Source organism: Pelmatolapia mariae, linkage group LG3_W, assembly GCF_036321145.2.
Source record: "Pelmatolapia mariae isolate MD_Pm_ZW linkage group LG3_W, Pm_UMD_F_2, whole genome shotgun sequence".
NCBI lineage: Eukaryota > Metazoa > Chordata > Actinopteri > Cichliformes > Cichlidae > Pelmatolapia > Pelmatolapia mariae.
In genome coordinates this window covers 60,136,301-60,156,104 of record NC_086229.1, presented here as the reverse complement: position 1 = coordinate 60,156,104, position 19,804 = coordinate 60,136,301, and the positions used below count along the sequence as shown (strand labels likewise).

General features: G+C 38.9%; 1 protein-coding gene across 1 annotated transcript in view; it reads left to right on the top strand.

Annotated features, from left to right (window-relative positions):
- The first annotated feature begins 8,717 nt into the window (after positions 1–8,717).
- lratb.1 (lecithin retinol acyltransferase b, tandem duplicate 1) overlaps positions 8,718–19,804 on the top strand; it is a 34,978-nt gene continuing 23,891 nt past the window's right edge. The window contains exons 1-9 of the mRNA XM_063469717.1: positions 8,718–9,055; positions 9,673–9,773; positions 11,205–11,274; positions 11,356–11,486; positions 11,575–11,663; positions 11,747–11,846; positions 12,140–12,183; positions 13,263–13,340; positions 16,042–16,238. Coding sequence (XP_063325787.1) covers positions 8,803–9,055; positions 9,673–9,773; positions 11,205–11,274; positions 11,356–11,486; positions 11,575–11,663; positions 11,747–11,846; positions 12,140–12,183; positions 13,263–13,340; positions 16,042–16,238 — 1,063 coding nt within the window. The 5' untranslated portion in view covers positions 8,718–8,802. The remainder of the gene's footprint in view (positions 9,056–9,672; positions 9,774–11,204; positions 11,275–11,355; positions 11,487–11,574; positions 11,664–11,746; positions 11,847–12,139; positions 12,184–13,262; positions 13,341–16,041; positions 16,239–19,804) is intronic.

The window sequence follows — 19,804 nt, the reverse complement described above, 5'->3', positions numbered from 1 at the left end:
CGTGTTTAAGTGGAAGCTAGCGAGCTAACTTCCTGCTAACTTCTAACTCCGTTAAATGTAATAAATTCTGTTTTCATTGATGCCTGGATGTTAAACTTAATTGTTACACCTGGTAAAGCAGCAACGCTGGTCATTTTTTTAAAGATGAAAGAATTTAGACTGTTTTTAACTCTCAGTGATGCGGCAGTGTTCATTTGACTATGGGACCTGAAGCGGCTCCTGACTATGGTAGCCGTAATGCTCCAACAATCCATCAAGCGGTGGAGCTTTGTAGTTTACCAAAGTCGTACTAAAACATTTTTTGACAGATTTTTGAGTGCTGTGTACCACATAAAATCAGTTCAAAGTCAGTAAGCACAACTGGGAATTCATACATAAGGCGCACCGAATTCTAGCTAGACATGAGAACCTTCCATCTCTGCAAAGGTTTCTGGGAAAGGCAGTCTTCTGATGACAATAACTGTGTCCCAAAACGTAGGCTGCATCCTCCTGAGGCCTGAGACCGATTGCATCACAGCGACGCGACGAAGGCTGTCCCAATTCGTAGACTTCTTTTCCCCAGATTTGAAGGATGGGTCTGGTGTGTCTTTCGTGGCCCACCATATCCCAGAATTCATAGCGCGGCCCAGCCAATTCCAGTTTCCAACAATAGTGGCCGCTACTAAGTTTTAAAATTACTCTTATTACTCTTTCTGGGTCACAAAATAAACTTTAACATATTTTCATGCGAGAAAGTAGCCGTGTAAACTTCAAATATCTGCTCGGTTTATCAAGACATCCCATATTTGCAAAAGTGCTCCGACGTTTTCGGAGACGTCTGTTACCCACCCGCTCGATAGCTAGCCGGGGGGTTCAATGGTCACTCGAGCCAGCGAGAAGAGCGGACTCCTGGCTTCATAGTTTTCAGACCCCCGCTGTCTTTCGCTACTCAGGTTAAACATGATATATAAGTCACTCAGATAACTTAAAAATGTTATTGTTTGGCTTTTTTCAGTGTTTTATTTGTTCCGGAGTAAATCGGTTTGGCTGACATCAAAGTTATTAGATTAGATTACATAAATCCCTCGGGTAGGTTCCTCCGGGGTTTTCACACAGCTGAATAAACGTCAAACAGAAAACTGATTAAACAGAAGTGTGAGATGGTCGAGAATTTACTCCAGTGTCCCGTTATGTTTTAGATGGCAAGGAGCAGACGGCCGAGTTTATTAAACTCCACAGAGACAGCAGTGACGCAGATCTGAAGGCTAGACTGTCCCATTTCACAGCTTCGCATTTCCGGTCTTCAAAGGACCCGGCCCACGTAGACCGCGAAGGCCGGGTCCGCCGAAGGATGCAGCCTAGGTTTTGGGACACAGCTAAAATGTCTTAAATGCTATTTATTGTCAGAACATTAAATCTATAATTAACAACTCTTAATAATAAATCTGTTGCTGCCAATAAATCAATTACAAAATAACCTAAATTGCTGCTATCAAATCAAACACACTGCAATAAAATTACAACAGATATGCTTGGGAATGGTAATGCCTATCGCATAGGACTGAAAATGTGTGGAAATTTAAATTATTTCTAGATCTCAACAAGTTGAGTCACATCCGCTGTACTCATCTGAAAGTAAACGTTAACACTAGTTGGTCTTCATTCTTCATCTGGTTCAAACTATAAACGGTCATGACTGGTTGCAGAATGGTTCCTTAATTTAAGCCTTTCAAGTCTTATTGATATTTTTATATTTAAAAGAACTACAAATTACAAATAATAGTGTTACATAGCTTCATTAGAAATGCATCTGTAACATGAGATATTCACTGTATTTTAAATGATACAAAATAAGATGTGCACTTCTGTTATTACATTTTTTTTTAGTTTCAGTCAATCTTAAAAGATACAAAGCTACTTGTTGCATTCTTGGATTAAAATAAATTGAAACCAGTATGACTTTATGAGCCAACTTTTACTGTACAATCTGCAAATATATGGAGAAAGTGCATTATTACATGTTTTGTACAAAGTCTCATTCTTTTGCTTGATATAGTGCATTACAGTGCATGGCCTGGCCTGTTTCAGACATCGAAAAACAAATACTTCTTATAACAGAATAAATGAAATCAAAATAACAATATAATACTCTCTAATATTACTGCCATTCTCAGTCCTGTATCACTACGATTACTGCTACAGTGGGGAAATAAATATTTGATCTCCTGCTTGATTTGTAAGTATTCTTACTTACAAAGAAATGAAGAGTCTCTCAGTTTTATGATAGTTTCATGGTAATGGAGAGGAATCGAATATCAAACAAACATATTACATAAAAGTTGTGAATTCTTCGCCATAAGGAATCAGATGATTATCTCCTCCACCTCAGGTACATATCACTACAGCACCGAGGTCTTTACATGGACTGGGTAGTTAGCTTTATTTGCTGATAATTAGCACCATGTGTAATCTACACAGAGCCAATAAATACACCGAAAACATACAATACGGGGGAATACCTGCCAACTTTTCACATGAGACCTCAAAGGGATAAAACCCTGATACTGATCCTAATATTTCCATGGATGTTAAAGGAAACTTTAAAATTCTGCTCTGAACTTTAATGGGTGTTGTGTTTGTGTTCATGCTGAATTTAAATACACACATTCCAGGAAAACAAACTATGTGCACTATGTGTACTGGAATTACACTGCAAACTTGCTGTACATAAAAATAACAAATCTGCAACCCTGTAGCGCTTCATTAAATCAGTATTGTAATGATATGATGTTGCATCGTGTGTGTGTGTGTGTGTGTGTGTTAAACAGTAGTTAAACATGACCTTTGGCCAGTTTTGACAACTCTCATGTGCACACAGGCTGACGTGTATGCTGTGATAAATGCAGGATTAAATTTGAATACTTGGCTCTTTACCTACTGGTCATATGAATGTTTGAGTGATGACTGAATAAATGAGCCATATCGTTGCACTGGTTACGACTTAATGATTTTTTCAATCAGTAAAATTTCAATTTATTTAATTCTTTTACGATGTGTGTACTAATTAATGAATTTGTGACACTATATAGTATCTGACACTATACTGTAATCCAGTAAAATAAGATTATTGTAATCCTCTTTTAACGAAGGGAAAAAACTGTCTGTTTGTTTTTCCTTGTAAACTCTCAGCAGCGGAGATTGTTCTTTTATTCAAATAATCGTGCTACTCACCCTGCAACCAGATCTATGTGTGACAGAATCATTTGAAATTTGCAAAAACAAAAAAGTCAGTTCGTACCTGTCCTTTATACTCGAGCATCTTAAGCAGCATACAGACTCTGGAGAAGAACAATCAGGAACACTGTGTTGAGGTATTTAAAGATTTGCTGTTACTTATTAATGTGTTTTCTCTGTTGAACAAATTGTAGATACTTTATAAATTCTTAAGTGTTTATGTAGGATTTTTTGAAAGGTAAGTAAGATTTTTTTTAATTGAATCATCAACAGAAGACGACCGTCTCCGATTGGCATAAACATTTAATGGTTCAAACTTTGGACAAATATGTGAAATTTTAGCCTGATAAATAAAACTTTTCAAGATATATTTTTTGGATGAATGGCTGGTCTACTCACTTTACAGATCTTTTATTCATCTTTGCACAGTGAAATCAGTGCAGCCAGAGTTTGAACACTGACTCAAAACACATTAAAGATAAAAGTCTGAAATATTTCCTGACCTTTCTTACCATGTAAATGAATCAGGATCTATAATGAAAAAAACCTTGAGTGATACATAACTCCTGTAAAGTCCCATATTTGTGCACAAATACTGATAAAAGCTTCACAGTCCAAAAAGGCAACTACTGACAATTTCTGAATGATATCCAAAAGTAAAGAAAAGTCAAACATGTAGAAAGGTTCCTAACATAAAATCCTTTGTCACAAAACTGTGAAAGAAGCCTTTTTTTATTCCACTTCCATGCTGTATTATGCAAATAAAGCAAGTTGTACCACAAAAACAAAAATATCAGTAGATTTTCTCATCAGAATAGAAATAAATCTGAAATTTCCAAATTGCACTTTCATAATAACTGAAGAAATATTTTGTTAAATATGTGCATTTTTTTCATTTTGTAGACCTCTATTTACTGTTTCAAGAACTACATTGGAGGAGTCTGGTAATTTAGATTAAGGACATCATCCTGATACCTAATGGTAGTCTGAGTACTGTTTCCTAGCCTGTAGAGGTTTGTGCATCCCACCATGGTTATGCTAGACCATCATGACCCACCTACAAACCAGTCATGTTGAATTTGTCTACTTTCAAGTGTACTAAGAGGCATTAAAAAATAAGTACCAATGTACCAATTGCATGCATAAAAATGAATACAGTAAAAGAGTAAAGAAGAAGGGATCATTTCATGTGGCTAGTCTTGCTAGTCCAAGCTGCTGTGTACACATGGCACAATTGGAAGCCTGACACAACATGCTTACTCTAAACCCCTAACCCATCAAATAATTATTTAATACATCAAATGCAGGAAACAAGGCAGGGATCAGGCAATCAGCATGCTGACTGTCGTAGTGAATGCTGCAAGTAAAACTCTTAAAATTATAAGACTGCTCCAGGGCAGTAGGTCTGAAAAGATAGGTTGAGAAGATTTTGTAAATGAAAAATATGCACATATTTAACAAAATTATTTTCTGAGTTTTAATTAGAGTACCATGTGGAAAATCTAGTATTTTGTTCTACTTGGATGAGACAATCTTCTGATTTGTTTTTGTGATACAACTTGACATATTTGCTCAATCCAGCATGGAAGTTGAATGAAAATACTATTTTCTTCATTTGTGGATGTAAAGTTAAAAAGTATTCTATAAGCTTTATTTTGCAGTTTTGTGAAATTCAGATCTATACCATTCATTTTGTTTGACCAACACCAGCTTCTGTGAACAGGAGACACTCACAGGAAAGGCAAACGGCAGGTTTGCGATTAATCAAATCTAGACACTTTTCATTCACAGTCAAAACACGGCAGAGAATTATAAGACGCCATAGCATCACATTCTTTATTAAAAAAAATGCTTTCATTGAAATGTATAGAGAGACGGGACTTCTCCTTAACTTTGCTGTTGCTTGCTTTGCTTGTTCTGTCCACACACCTGCGCTGTCGTGTCATGATATCGCTTTAGAAGTAGAACAAATTACACTGCTCAAACAAATTAATGGAACACTGTGAAAACACATGAAATCTCAATGGGGGGGGGGAACAAGCTGGATATCTGTACTGATAGGACTCAGTAATGTGTTAAGTAAGGGGATACCTTACACTGAAACATTGAATTTAAATAATTTTTTTGTCAACAGGTTCCACAAAATTGTATTATATGAGATAAAAGTAAAGGTTTAAAGGTAATCGAAATCAATTAAATTGCATTACAATAACAAAATTATGGTGAAGTGAGCCAGTAAAAAAATTACTGATGATCAACAAGAGATACTCTCGTCTACTTAAATTATTTATGTTGTATGAACTTAAATAATATATTTACGGGTTACATTTCTAATCATTGTTTTTTTAAACACATTTCTTAGTGGTAGTAGTCAAATGTTAAAATTAAGTTTGATTAATTAAAACATTGCATTTTCACCCAACTTATGTTTAACTAATTAGTTTTATACAATTCTCCTTTGTCAACAGTTTCCACATAATTGATTTAGTACACCTCACTTATTTTTCTTATTTCTTTTATTGCCAGCACGTTTAGTGTAACATTTTTGTAAACTAGGTCCAAAAGAATAAAGCTGTGCCATAAATGAAACACAGTATTGGTTCATTATGATATGTTTGCAGTTCATATAGTTATTTACAATATCCTGGGACAAATAGGTACTCTAAATGTAATTATTTGTAGCACTATATTTAATCTAAAGCCCATGTTCTCTCAGTGACAGAGCATACAGCATTTGTTAGCAAATACCAGTCGGGTTCCACTATGCTGGGCAGGGAGTAGAGGGCCCATTGGAGGTTGTCAGGCTCTCAGGCAACACTCATGAAATCTTTTTCTGAATGTTCGGTCAGATTCACACCAGAGGCCCGCTGGAGGTTATTTTGTAGCTCTGACAGTGCTCGTCCTGTTCTTGCTTGCACAAAGGAGCAAATACCAGTCCTGCTGTTGGGTTAAGCTCTCTTGGAGTAACTGTCCATCTCCTGGAATGTGATCTTTAGGATGTTTGCTGTACCAAATTACATACAGTTAATCCATATTTTACTCTTATTTTTCTTCTTCTGTCTTCTATAGGTCATGTCCATCGACTCCTTGTCCTCCCTCAGTTTTACTCCACCTCTTTTTTCCTACAACTCCATCAACACCTCCATTTCTTCTGACTTAGCATGCCAACATTCAGCACCCAGCATAGTAATGCATACGATTTACACCGTCAGCAGTGTCCTCCTCCTCTTACCGCTCTACATCCTCATCCTCTACATGGGTTTCCAGCGTTGGTGCCGTCAGCGCTCTACACCTGCAGGGATGACAATGAGCCACTCTGACTTCTTCACCTACAATATGATGATTTTAGAGATTTTTGGAGTCTTTGTTAGAGTCCTCAATAATGTGTACAAATATAATGGTAATAACACACTGTTTGTGTTAGGGCAGTATTTGTCCAGCATTACATTACCTGTACAGGTTATGTTTCATCTCCTGACCTGTTTGGAGCGCTATCTGGCTGTTGTTCACCCCATCACCTACAGGCATCTGCGAGAATCTCATGGGATCAAGATTAGAAACATCAGCACTGTGTGTGTTTGGGTGGTGGGCTTTGGGTGGATGGGGGTAGAACACTTGTACTGGCCAAATTTTCCTGCAATCCCATTTTTCTCCAACATGAGCATCTGCATATTACTTATTTCTTTCTGCTGCCTGTCCGTTCTTCACACTCTGATTCGTCCGGGGCCAGGGGAGGTGGGCGGGAACAAGGGGCGGGTTGACCAATCAAGGCAAAGAGCTTTCCACATGATTGTGGCCATAACAGGAGTGCTGGTGTTGAGATTTGCTGGGATCCTGACTTTTTTTCTGATACAAAATGCACTACCGGTTGATAGTAAAGAGCTCTGTGTGGCGGTGGAATCAGCAGTTTGGCTGAGTGTACCCAGCCGTCTAGTTCTTCCTCTGCTGTTTCTGCACAGAGCAGGAAAACTGTCATGCTCGAGGAAGAAAACTGAATTGCAGAAGTCATTAGGGGAATAAAGAGTTTTATGAATGTGGACAAGCCCAGGTTACTGCAAATGGAAGTAGTATGAACTAGCTACAATCTAACTTTGTGAAAAGTTACCATTTGCAGTGATACAAAAGCTTTACTGGTCTGTTGTGTTAAAAAAAAAAATGTTGCAAATGAAGCTGTAGATTTTTGGTTTCGTTCTTACCCTCACCTTTGACTGACAAAATAAGATCAAATAGGAAAAATGAGCTTTCTCTAAATGGTGTCTTAGACTGAGTCTATCTCTATCTTAGGCTCAGCCTAAGAGATAGTGACGGGCTCAGGGTAGAGTTACTAATCCTCCAGTGGTTCCGTGGCTGAGGTTGTTGCTTCACAGCAAGAAGTTCCCTGCCACCATCAGGCCGGGGGTCTTTCTGTGTGGGGTTTGCATGTTCTCCCCGTGTTTGTGTGGGTTCTCTCTGGGTACTCCGGTTTCCTCCAACAGTCCAAAGACATGCTGTTAGTGGGGATAGGTTAATTGGAAACTTTAAATTGCCCAAATTGTCTGTGTCTATGTGTTAGCCCTGTAACATACTGGCGACCTTTCCAGGGTGTACCCTGCCTCACGCCCTAAGACAGCTGGGATAGGCTCCAGACCCCGAAAAGGATAAGTGAAAGAGTAAGAGTAAGAAAATAAGTGAAAAGAGAATAGATGGATGGAGAACAGGGAGGACACCTACTGGGCAGAATCAATCAGAATCAGAATCAGAATACTTTATTGATCCCTGGGGGAAATTATTATGTATCTCTGTTGGCTGAGTTTTTAAAAGCTAAAATGAGGTTCAAAATCTCCAACTTAGACCGATGTTACATGACATGTTCTCTAAACAACGTTGCATCGAGTGTCAAAATCACATCACCCGGAGGAATGTTAACAAAAGGGCAGATGCTGCTATAGAAACCTAAATAAAACTTTTATTTCTTATTTGAGTGAAATGTACTCAAATTGCATCAAGCATTGCTACATAACATTTTTTTTAACTTGAGTTGGATTTACTTAGCATAAACATAAACTACCCAAATTTAATAAATAATAATAAAAAGATTGTGTGTCATAGAATGTTTCATTAATGACAGTTGCATGTATCACGTGATATTAATTGAAATATTGGACATTTTGTAATACATTCAAAATATTATTTTATATTGACACAGTTTCAAAGTTTACATATTTTCCGTCATTTTTTGTTTATCTAAATAAAAATATTGCTATAGATATTATATTCTCTTTCACAGAGGTTTGTTATTGTATACTATTGTAAATTTAAGTTTTCTTTTATTTACTTGTTACATTTGTTTAATTAATTAAATATAATAGGAATTAATAATTAAAAATTTAAAAAAAGTTATGTTTTCCTTTTCCGAACCACAGTGAAGCTGTTTCTTGTGGTTTCTTTCCTTGCATCCGAAATAAACAGGAAATCATCCGGAATGAGCGGAACACCTGTGATGCGTTTCCCGTCGGACTGTTTTCATAGTCGTACCGGTACACCTTCAACTTGTCTGAGTGGATTTCTCAGTTTTCTCGCACTTTAGCTCCATAAATAATTTTTTTCACGATGTCCAACTTTCCGCAGTTACTCCGAGCCGCGCCTGCGCCTTTTAGGCGGCTCTCTTGTGGCAGAGGCGGAAAAGGGAGCGTCGGTTTGAGTGTTAGCGGAAACTTTTTGCGCCTGCGCTCCTCAGCTGCGCTGTCATCCAGCCCGGAGCACCGAAACAGACCCAGAACCCGGGGCTACGCGAGCTACAGCCGCAGGGAGCCGCTCCGGATCGGCTGTGCCTCCGGGTTCTGGGGGGACACGGCCACCTCAGGTAGGCCATCACGTCACCATCCGTCACGATAACGCCGTGTAGATGTAGCTAAAAAAAAAAAGGGTAAAACGTTATTGTTTTTATTATTATTATTGCAGTTTTTGGTTTTACGTAGATGGTGATGGATGCCTTTATTTGGCTTTCGTTTGTTGTCAAGTAAGTAAAATGTAATAATTAAGCACATTTAACATTTTCCCTCACCAAATTGCTGCACAGAGTATGTACGTTTATATTACACTTTATACTAAACCTTTATACTTTTATTACCCCTCAGTCGTAAAAGGCTGATGGGGTATTGTTGTCATCCTGCTGGGCTTCCCAGTGCTGTTTTAAATCGTTACTTGACGTAGGAGCACCACAGGTGCACATTAAGGGGCAGGAAGATGATTTGGGGGTTTTCTTTTACCTAAATAAAGACATTCCTACCTTAAGCTGCTGTGTATTAAAAAAAATCACCACTGCAGGAAATTGAATCTGTGACGTTTGCATTAAAAAACAGAAACATCAGCTGGTTTCGGAGGGTTTAAGAGGAGCCACAGAGTGAGCTGTTTCAGTCAGTGCAGCTGTCATCGAAGTATTCGTGCTTTGCTGCTGAGCCTCTTCTCCTGTGCTTTCAGTGCCTCAGCTGATCTACAGCGGGAATCTGGACTTCCTGGTGTTTGACTACCTCAGTGAGATCACCATGTCTCTGCTCACCGCTGCCAAAACCAAAATGCCAGTGAGTTCCTGCATTTCCATAACCTAGACTGCCTTTACCACCTGCAGAGATGCAGAAATATTTTTAAAAAATAACAGAAGAATTTAAATGAACATCTTTACAAATATATACACACAATACTAAAATATATTAAAATATTCATGCAGCTGCTTGTGTTAAAAACTTCAAGGGAGATTTTTTATTTAGTTTTTTCTAGCTTAAAAATTCTACATTTAATTTTTGTAAAAGTTCACATTGAAAACAGCCACTGACGCACAATCGGTAAGTTATCTATGGAGTCCAAACAAAACGTGTGTGGTTTACAGATTTATTGTAAAATGATAAACTTACCGTATTTTTCGGACCATAAGGAGCACTGGATTATAAGGCGCACTGTCGATGAACGGGTCTGTTTTCATACATAAGGTGCATTAAGGGAAACGAAACTGTCAAAAAAGTCAAATTTTACTCAACTCATTCTTCTTGCTTCCTCCACTTCCGTATCATTGATTCATTAATGTTGAATTCTCTCGCAGCTGCTCTATTCCCATGTTGTTGCAGTATATTAATGACTAACCTCGTATTGTTGATGGATTATCTCAGTTGTTCTCCTGACTGAAGTTTGGTCTGTTTACAGCATCCTGCCATGCGATTGCATTTGTCCCTGATCATCGGGAGCCCTCATGTTGGCTTTTATCAAGTGGGAAAAAGTTAGCGTTCATCCTCCAGCTTCACTGTGTTTATATTATACTAACATAGTTGTGTTAGTATTTGCTAGCAATCACGTAGCACAGCATTATATACCAGCTAGTCCAACTTCAATAACCCTACAAAAGTCACTGCTGTTTAGTTTTCTGTCTTCATTTATGTTGGAAGTGATAGCAGAGCTGTACGTTTTTTCAGAAATCTCTCAGTCAGAACATGATATATCATGTTTAGGTGGAAACTAGCGAGCTAACTTCCTGCTAACTTCTAACTCCCTTAAGTTTAATAAATTCTGTTTTCATGGATGCCTGGATGTTAAACTTGATTGTTACACCTGGTAAAGCAGCAACACTGATCATTTTATTAAAGATGAAAGAATTCAGACAGTTTTTAACTCTCAGTTAAAAAGTCAAACAGTGTTTGTTTGACTTTGGGATGTGAAGCGGAGTTTGGACCCAGATTACTCCGCGAGGCTTCTGACTACGGTAGCCGTAATCCATCAAGCAGTCTCCAGAGGCCTGGTAATGAACCAGTCATTTGATTCAGGTGTGTTGACCCAGGGTGATATCTAAAACCTGCAGGACACCGGCCCTCGAAGCCTGGAGTTGCTCACCCCAGCTCTAAGAGGAGAAACGGGGTTTGTAAGAGGGTTTTCTGCCTGCTGTTGCAGCTCTGTGCCTGCAGGGAGCAGCGCTGCTTCACTTCTCTCCCCACCTCTGCATTAACATCTGACTCTTGCTCTTGCAGAACCTCGGTTACACTCCAGACTTTGTCCAGGTTGCTCTGGCTCCCTTCATCAACGACATCCACAGGAAAGGTGAGTAAACAGCACAACGGAAAGTGTGTTTCCATAGCAACAGTTGATCTCGTGATGAACGACAACCTCCTCTCTCATCAGGTATCCGCGTGGTCAGTAATGCGGGCGGCGTGAACCCTCTAGCCTGCGCCGAAGCCATACAGGAAGTAACCAAGAAGGCCGGCCTTGAACTGAAGGTCGCCGTGGTGACCGGTGATGACCTCATGCCTCATGTAATGCGCCGCCTCTAACGTCATCACTCCCATTTTGGTGTGATTGATTAAACGTTTAATCCTCTCCTTTCTTCTTCTCTTCTCTCAGAGGAGCAGCCTGTCTGACGTAAAGATGCCAGACGGCGGGGGCAGACAGCAGCTGCCTAAAACGCTGCACAGCATGAATGCCTACCTCGGGTACGGGCGCCCTGCTTCGTGTTACAGATTTCAACTGCAGCCCAAACAGCTGTTGAAAACCTCTGCCGTGTCTCTGTTTCCAGGGCCGTCCCTGTCCGCCGCTGCCTCGACCTCGGAGCGGACATCGTGGTAACGGGACGCTGTGTGGACAGCGCCGTGGCCCTGGGGCCGCTCATGCATGCTGTAGGTTTTTCATTTCTAACATTTCTTGGAATTCTTCCAGCATTTCTCCAAGAAGGGATCACACTTTGTCATCCTGCTGCACTTTTTTTTTCTTTCCCTTTTGGACATCATGAGAGCCACAGCGAGGGTCAGGAACGAGCAGGCGTGCAAACAGCTGCAGTTCCTTTAGTGGCCACTTAAGGCAGACTTGATTCAAACACATTTATTTATTCATCTTCTACCAACATCTGTCTGTGTTTGCTTGAGTCAACGTCAGAGACATGATGTCTGTGTGTGTTTCTTATCTGCTGCAGTTTGGATGGGAGAGAAGCGACTACGACCTGCTGGCAGCCGGAAGGTACACAAACAGACACACACAGACAGAAACACATATAGACATGCACAGACACACACACGCAAAGACAGACACAGACACACACAGACACATACACAGAAAGAAAGGCACAGACACATACACAGAAAGAAAGGCACAGACACATACACACAGACATGCACAGACACACACACACAAAGAAAGGCACAACCACACACACACAGACATGCACAGACACACACAGACATGCACAGACACACACACATGCACAGACACACACAGAGACATGCAGAGACACACACGCACAGACACGCGCACACACAGACATGCATGGACACACACGCACAGACAGCGGTATTTGTGACACTATGTTAGGTGTGGGTGAAAAACTGTAGTTAAAACCTTGAATTAAGATTAAAGTTAACAAATAAAATACCAAAAAGTTGCAATAAAACAAAAATTTAAATTAAGACTCCAAACTGTTAAAAGCCACAAACAGTGAAGCTGAATAAATTACAATTAAGCTTTTGCAAATAAATAAAATTAAAATAATGTTATTATGTTTTTATAATGCAGTTAATATGATTATATTTTATTATTATTAATTAATAATAAGATATAACAATAACATTTGAGGAAGTCCAAACTGTAGTTTTAAAAAGTGAAAATCAAAGATTTTTTTTAAAAAGTGAGAAAGATAAATTATGTTTTAAAAGGCCCTAAAATATTTTTTAAAAGCAAGAAGAAAGTTACACTTGTTCCAAAAAATACTGAAAAAACTACAAAAATGTAAAATAATGTTTCAAAAACCTATAAATAAACTCAATTACAATTGAATGCATTAAAACAAAAATAACTAAAAAATTTGAATATTTAATAAAATGGATTAAAAACACAACACAAATTAGAACAAAGCTAAATAAGGTTGACAACAAAAACAATCAGGATTTAACTGAATAAAATTTAAATTTGTTGATTAAATTTTCTATTCTGAACAAACATTCGAAGATAAAGAAATGATTGTATTAATTGTTTTTATTATATTTGCTTGTTTAAACCATCTCTGAACTTTTGATATATAATCTTTGTTTTCTGTGTTTCAGTCTCGCAGGTCACCTGATCGAGTGCGGCGCTCAGAGCACAGGAGGCATCTTCACAGACTGGCATAAAGTTCCCGATTGGTAAGAATTTTATGGTTTTCAACACACTTCTCAAACCAGATCTGTGAATACAGCTCACAGGGTCAGCGTGTCAATATTTGAATTATTTTCTTCACTTTAAAAGGTTTAAATGAGTAAACAGTAAGTTTACAATTACAATTTTGGTGTAAAATGACACCAAAAATTCTGGTAGCTCACTGCTCACATGGTCTGCAGTTATAAAAAAATAAAGGTTTTGTTGATTCATGGGCTTCTATTGTAGACAGTGAAAAGCAGGAATATTTCTTTTGTTTATCCACTGACTGATGTAGTATGATCAACAGAATAACCTGTGAAACCTTTAACCCTTTAAGACCTACCATAGAACCAAGTCTGCCAGAGCTTATCTTTATATTTTTACATGCTGTAGTGCCATTTGTGGGAGCATTTCAAGTTGCTATACATCAATACAATCATTATAGCCCAAATTTTAATACTATGTATGTATTAAGTCCATAGTCATTACATAAATTGCAAAAAAGTGCAATAAACTACAAAAAAATTGAAAATCGTTTTTGTTTTTTACATATATTTCTAGTTAGAGAAATTTAAGAGGCTTATCCCTCAAAACTGTAAATACAAAAAAGTTGCACAAAATAGTTTCCAACAACAGGAAATTTATTTTGAGTGTCTTCATAGTTTTATTTTTGAGATTCACCAATTTTTATATACTGCAGGAAAAACGAAAATAAATATTATAATGCAAATTTGCAAAAAAACCAGCATGTGCATCAAAATAAACTATTTCCAGCAGTGCAATTTGAGTTCTAAGCATCCCAGAAAGTATACAGAAAAGCATAAAGTCAAACATGACTTTTAAAAACACCAGTACATGCTTATAAGGCCCTGAAGGTATAAAACTACATTTTCAGCCTAAATGACGTAAATTCCGGTTTCGGGCAGGTAATGGTGGACATGCGATAGTTCGCGCTGACGTCTATTCCAAAGTAGGAAGTGTTATGAACAGCTGATTGGATCGGCAAAGCGTGTTTCTGGAATATTACGTTTTTGTTGCTGCAAGTGCTTTTTAAGCAATTTTTGCAAAGCTATATGTAGAACGAAACCGTGACCTAGGACAAGCTGATGGCATAAGATGTAAGTACAACTCCTCCGATTTCATATGCAAAAAAAAATTATTGCCCTAGCTTACGTGGTTCCAGTTCCACAGGGATTTAAAAATAGTTACACAAAATGGAGCGTGCCCGCTCCGACCGGTTTTAAAGGGTTAAAAATACAGTTAAAAGCCCAAAAAAGTATGCCCTCCTTCATATTTTTTATAGTCGTATGGTGGACCACATCTGAGTCTTTGCGGGGCCGATTCTGGTCCCGGGGCCCTATGTTTGACACCCCTGAGTTAGGCCTTTCTGCTTCTCAGTTTGTAATGAACCTTATTCACTGGTCACTGGTCCACTCTCTTACTTAATGTGAACAATTGGAAATGGGTAGATATTCAAAAGCTATGAAGTTAAAGATCAAATATTTTTCTTGACATTTAAATTAACTTTAGTTTGTTGTTTTCAGCTTACAGTTAAAAAAAAAAGCAGCTTCAATTTTTATTAGCTTGTCAGGGCTGCAGGTTGTTAATCTTAACAGTTAGTAGCCTTGAGCTCCTTTTAGACTCCAACATTGATCAAAGGCTAAATTTGTGCAATGTCAGCAGAAGAGCTTAAGGGGAAAATGACTCTTAACTGTTCTGTCTGTATAAATCATTAAAGTCAAATCATCCTCACTATGGAAGGGGTTTTTCCTTCCTGGTGTCTCAAAGTGTTTGTTCCTAGGGGGTCATTGGATTGTTGGGTTTTTCTCTGCATTATTGTGGGGTCTTTACCCTAATATATAAAGCCCCTGTGGGAACTGTTGTTCTATAAAAATAAAATTAAACTGATTGAAGGTAAAACAGAACTTTTAAGCCACATTCAGCAGTGATGTACACATAGTTTCATGAAGAGAAAATCCTCTTCAACCGTTTAAACCCATCATGCTTTGGGCTTGTGTCGCAGCCAGCGGCAAAAGAAATATTTCACCATTAGAGGCAAGAATGCATTAAATTAAAGGCCAGCAGATCCTTGAAGCATACATCAGTGTGTCATAAATCAGAAGCTGAAAAATTGATAATGATCCTGGAAAAACCTCCAAATCCACAGCGGACTACCTCAGGAGGTTTTTCCATGGTTTATTTCCATGGTTGCTAATGTTCAAGGACACGGAAATCAGATCTCTCAAATAAGCACAGCGAGATAGACCCCAAAAATCTCAAGGAGGTAGGAACATACTGGATGAATAACACATGAAAATTCAAAACATTAAGGCCGTAATGTCTGCCAAAGAGGCTGTTAGTAAGTACTAAAGCAGGTTGCCCAAACCTTTCAACCTTTTTCCTTAACAGTTTAAGTTATTGTTGTTTAGAAACTGTAAAGTATCTAAACTTAAAAAAAAAAACCAGTTGCTTTATAGTATTAAGCAAATGTGCTGTCTTTAAAGTTCTTCCAGGCTTATGGACTATAAATGCTTAAAAACCTTCACATCAAGACGAGGTGTGAAACCTTAAGGAGCTCTTAAAATGTCTTTTCTACACTGAAGACCTTCCATACTGTTGTCATTCAGAGCAACAACAAAGTGAAAATCTAAAAATGGAAACAATTTCAGTAGAAAGTCAAAGCCTGACCTTTGATTTGGGTCTCAGGGACAACATGGGTTTCCCGGTGGTCGAATGTTCCAGCGACGGCTCCTTCGTTCTCTCCAAACCGCCCAAAACCGGCGGCCTCGTTTCCTTCGGCACTGTCGCCGAGCAACTGGTGTACGAGATCGGAGACCCACGGCGATACCTGCTGCCAGACGTCATCTGCGACTTCAGCCAGGTGGTGATCCAGGAGGTACCAGGTACTGCACACAAACACAACCTCACACATACTGTTGAGGACATGACCGGCAGCTGAACTTTTGACTGTTTTCATAACCCTCAAGAACTCCTCAAACAAACCCATCTGGAGCTTTGACTCGACCCTTGATTGAACCCAACACCCTCCGCTGAACCTCCAATAAACTGTTCGTCAGCTCATCATTAGCAAATTATTCTCCTTAATATCAATCAACCCAGAGTGAACCCATCTCGAGCTGTGCTACAGTGTCTAACCTTCGGGTGAACTCCAGAACCATCGCCTGAACTCCCACTGAACTCTGCTTCTCTGATAAAAACCTCCGCTTTGCCTGATTTGAGTAATTAATTCAGGATTTTTATTTGTATTTTTTCCATTTTGATTTTATTTGAGAGAAAATACTGATGTGCCCAAATTTGGGGGATTTCTTTTACACTCCTACTCCTCTGCTTGAATAACTAACTAGAATCATGTACACTGTGTACGTGTGAAGAAAATCTTGAATATTTCACATAAGTTCAAAACCATAACTCAACATAACTCAGTTTTGGGATGTAGGAGACAGTGAAAGTTTTGAACAAATAACTTATATTTTTGTTGTTTTTATGCATAAAAACACCAAAAACATGGACTCTTTGACATACTTCTTTTTTCTCCTAGTCATAACTGATCTCATAGACACATTCTGTGGATACCAGCACAGATAAACATCCATAAATCCAACTAAGATGAAGGGAAAAAAATACCGTTCAGAACTTGCCTGGAAATTTCCATGTTTTTAAATCTTCTTCAGTATTAAAGCAATTCAGCGAGAGTTTTCTTTCCTTGTATGCTTTTACGTCAGTGTTTGTGAGCAGTAGTTCTCCATCCAACTTTCTGAGACTGAACCTGGTCCTTATAGATGTGGTTATATAAAGCAAAAGAAAAACTAATTTTTCAATCTTTTTTGTTTTTTTACCTAGTCTAATCTTGGCACATCTCAGCTTGGTGTGTAGTTTGTCCTTAAACACTGAGGAAGCTGGAGAAGTGGAGGACAAAACAGATAAACAGTATCTAAAAATAATGACTTTAAAAAAAAGAACAGAAAAAAGACCCGAGAGATGGGTCTGGCCCTTTAGTATCTTAAGTTTCCCGTATTAGAGCACTATCAATCATAGGTTGGCCTCCAGAGAGCCCGGACATCGCCATTATTAAAGTAGTGTGGGATCATCTTGACAGAGAACTGAAGAAAAGGCAGCCAACAAAGAAGAAGAGCTCTGAATGGTCTTCAACAAGCCTGGAGACTATTCCTATCTTATAATTAAAGAATTTACAAGAAAGCTTGTCTAAGAGATTTCAGGTTGTGCTGACGAATAAATCAAGTCATTCTAAATATTGACTTTCAAGTTTGTTATAATTGTGCACATATTCCAGGTGTATTTGCACATGTCGTGATAAAGTGCTGCATCTTTTTCCCATTTCCCTAGCAAAATATAAAAAGTGAGGGATGTTATTTGAAAAAATATTGACCTCTCAGCAGCAAACTGCTGCGTGTAGTCGTCTTGTTTCCCCATTTCTTCAATATCTGAGGCTTTAACGTGACTAGAAAAATGTAGGTGCTCACAGCCAAGATGGAGACCATAGTTAATGAGAGGTGTATAACATTTTGACCATGATTAAGAAACACCCACTTTTGCTTTTAAATGAATTAACAAAGAGAGCTTGAGCTGAGGTTATGAGTACTCCATCTGGTTGCTCTGGTTGTAGTTTTCCGTGTCAATGCACATTTCGCTAAAAGTAAAGTTTAAGTACAGAAAAACTGTTGTTGTCTATTTTTTTTTGTTTTTCTGTTTTATCACTTGGAGGAAGTGGTGACATGCCAAATACGACATGGGAATTTCAGAGAAGTGTCAGATGAGGTCAGTAAGGTTAAACAGCAGGATGCAATGTTGTGCTTACTGTTTGCATCATGGAAACTTTATTTACAGTCGCTGGAACAAATAAACGGTAAAGGGAGCACTAAAATCTAGAAATATGAACTTATTCAATATTTTTTTCTTCATTTATTGGAAATCAAATTTATAGTTTCCAATTTTATCAAACTGCTTTCTTTTTCCCTGTAATTATTCCATATATGTCTGTAAAATCCCAATGAATGGGATTCCTGAACTGAGAGAAAAGTCTGCTGTAATGCATACTTGGTTCAGATGTGTGGTAGCAGTAAGTGGATCGGCTCTTGTACAGATTGTCCCACTTCAGAGGGGGAAATGAACTTTTGGCTCTCACTGTTGCTAAAAATGTAAATATTTCAGTCTAATTGAGCTCCGGCTGAACTCCCGAGAGCCGTTTGACCACTCGAAGACCCGCTGCCCTCATCGGCTGTTTATTTTCTAACATGAAGGAGTCAGGAGAGTGGACCGGTGGTGAGTCTGCAGTCCGGTTCAAACAGGGGTGAACAAAGTGCTGCGTGATGTTTTCAGTGTACAGAGGGAGATATGAGGAGGTGAAAGACGGTGTTGAAAGATGGGGGATGAGAGGCAGAAGCGTCTCCCTCCTGTCTGTATATTTAAGTTCAGCGAGGTCAATGAACTGTTTAATAAAACACAAAGCAGCTTAAAGGTCAAGCATGGAAAAACTACGAAGTAATTGGAAAACATTAAAGGAAACCCTTGAAAACACATCAACTCTCACCGAGATAAACAACATCTATACTGGGAAATGTGTCAGGAAAGAAGAGATGCCACATCAACTATTTGATGAAAGTGAAAATGATCAAACTACAGGGGGCTGAATTTAAGGGCGCCTTGGAAATCAAAGTACGATAATGTGGCAGCTTAGCCCATTTTGCCAGAGTTGTTGTTCATTGCAACAACTCAAAATGGTATTCAGTAGTTTGATGGCCCCCATGTGCATGCAGTTCCTTCGTCCTTCAGGAACTGCCTGCATACCCTTGCCACATGAGACTGGGCATTGTCATGCACCTGGAGGAACCCAGGACTCAGTGCACCAGTGTGCAAGTGTAGGGTCTGACAGTGGGTCCGAGGATTTCAGCCTGATAGCTAATGGCACTCAGGGTGCCATTGCCCAGCCTGTAGAGTGTGTGTGTGCCCCCATGCAGGCCATCAATGACCCACCACCAAACCTGTCATCCTGAATGATGTTACAGGCAGCATAACGGCCTCCATGATTGTGCTCAAGGTGAACCTGCTCTCATCTGTGGAAAGCACAGGAGGCCATTGGTGGACCTGCCAATTCTGGTATTTTATGGCAAATGCCAGCCTTGCTCCACGAAGTTGGACACTGAGTACCAGGCAAACTAGAGGATGTCAGGTTCTCAGGCAACACTCATGAAGTTTGTTTCTGGTTGTTTGTTCAGAGACATTCACACCAGTGTCCTTCTGGAAGTCATTTTGTTGCTCTGTTCCTCAAAGCAGAAAGCAGCAGATACCAGTTCCCTGGATGGGTTAAGGGCCTTCTATGGTGCTCTCCAGCTCTCCTAGAGTAACTGCTTTTCTCCTGAATTCTCCTCCGTGATCTTAAGACTATGCTGAGAGAAATTCTAAAATGTTTGTAATATATGTCTTTCAAAAA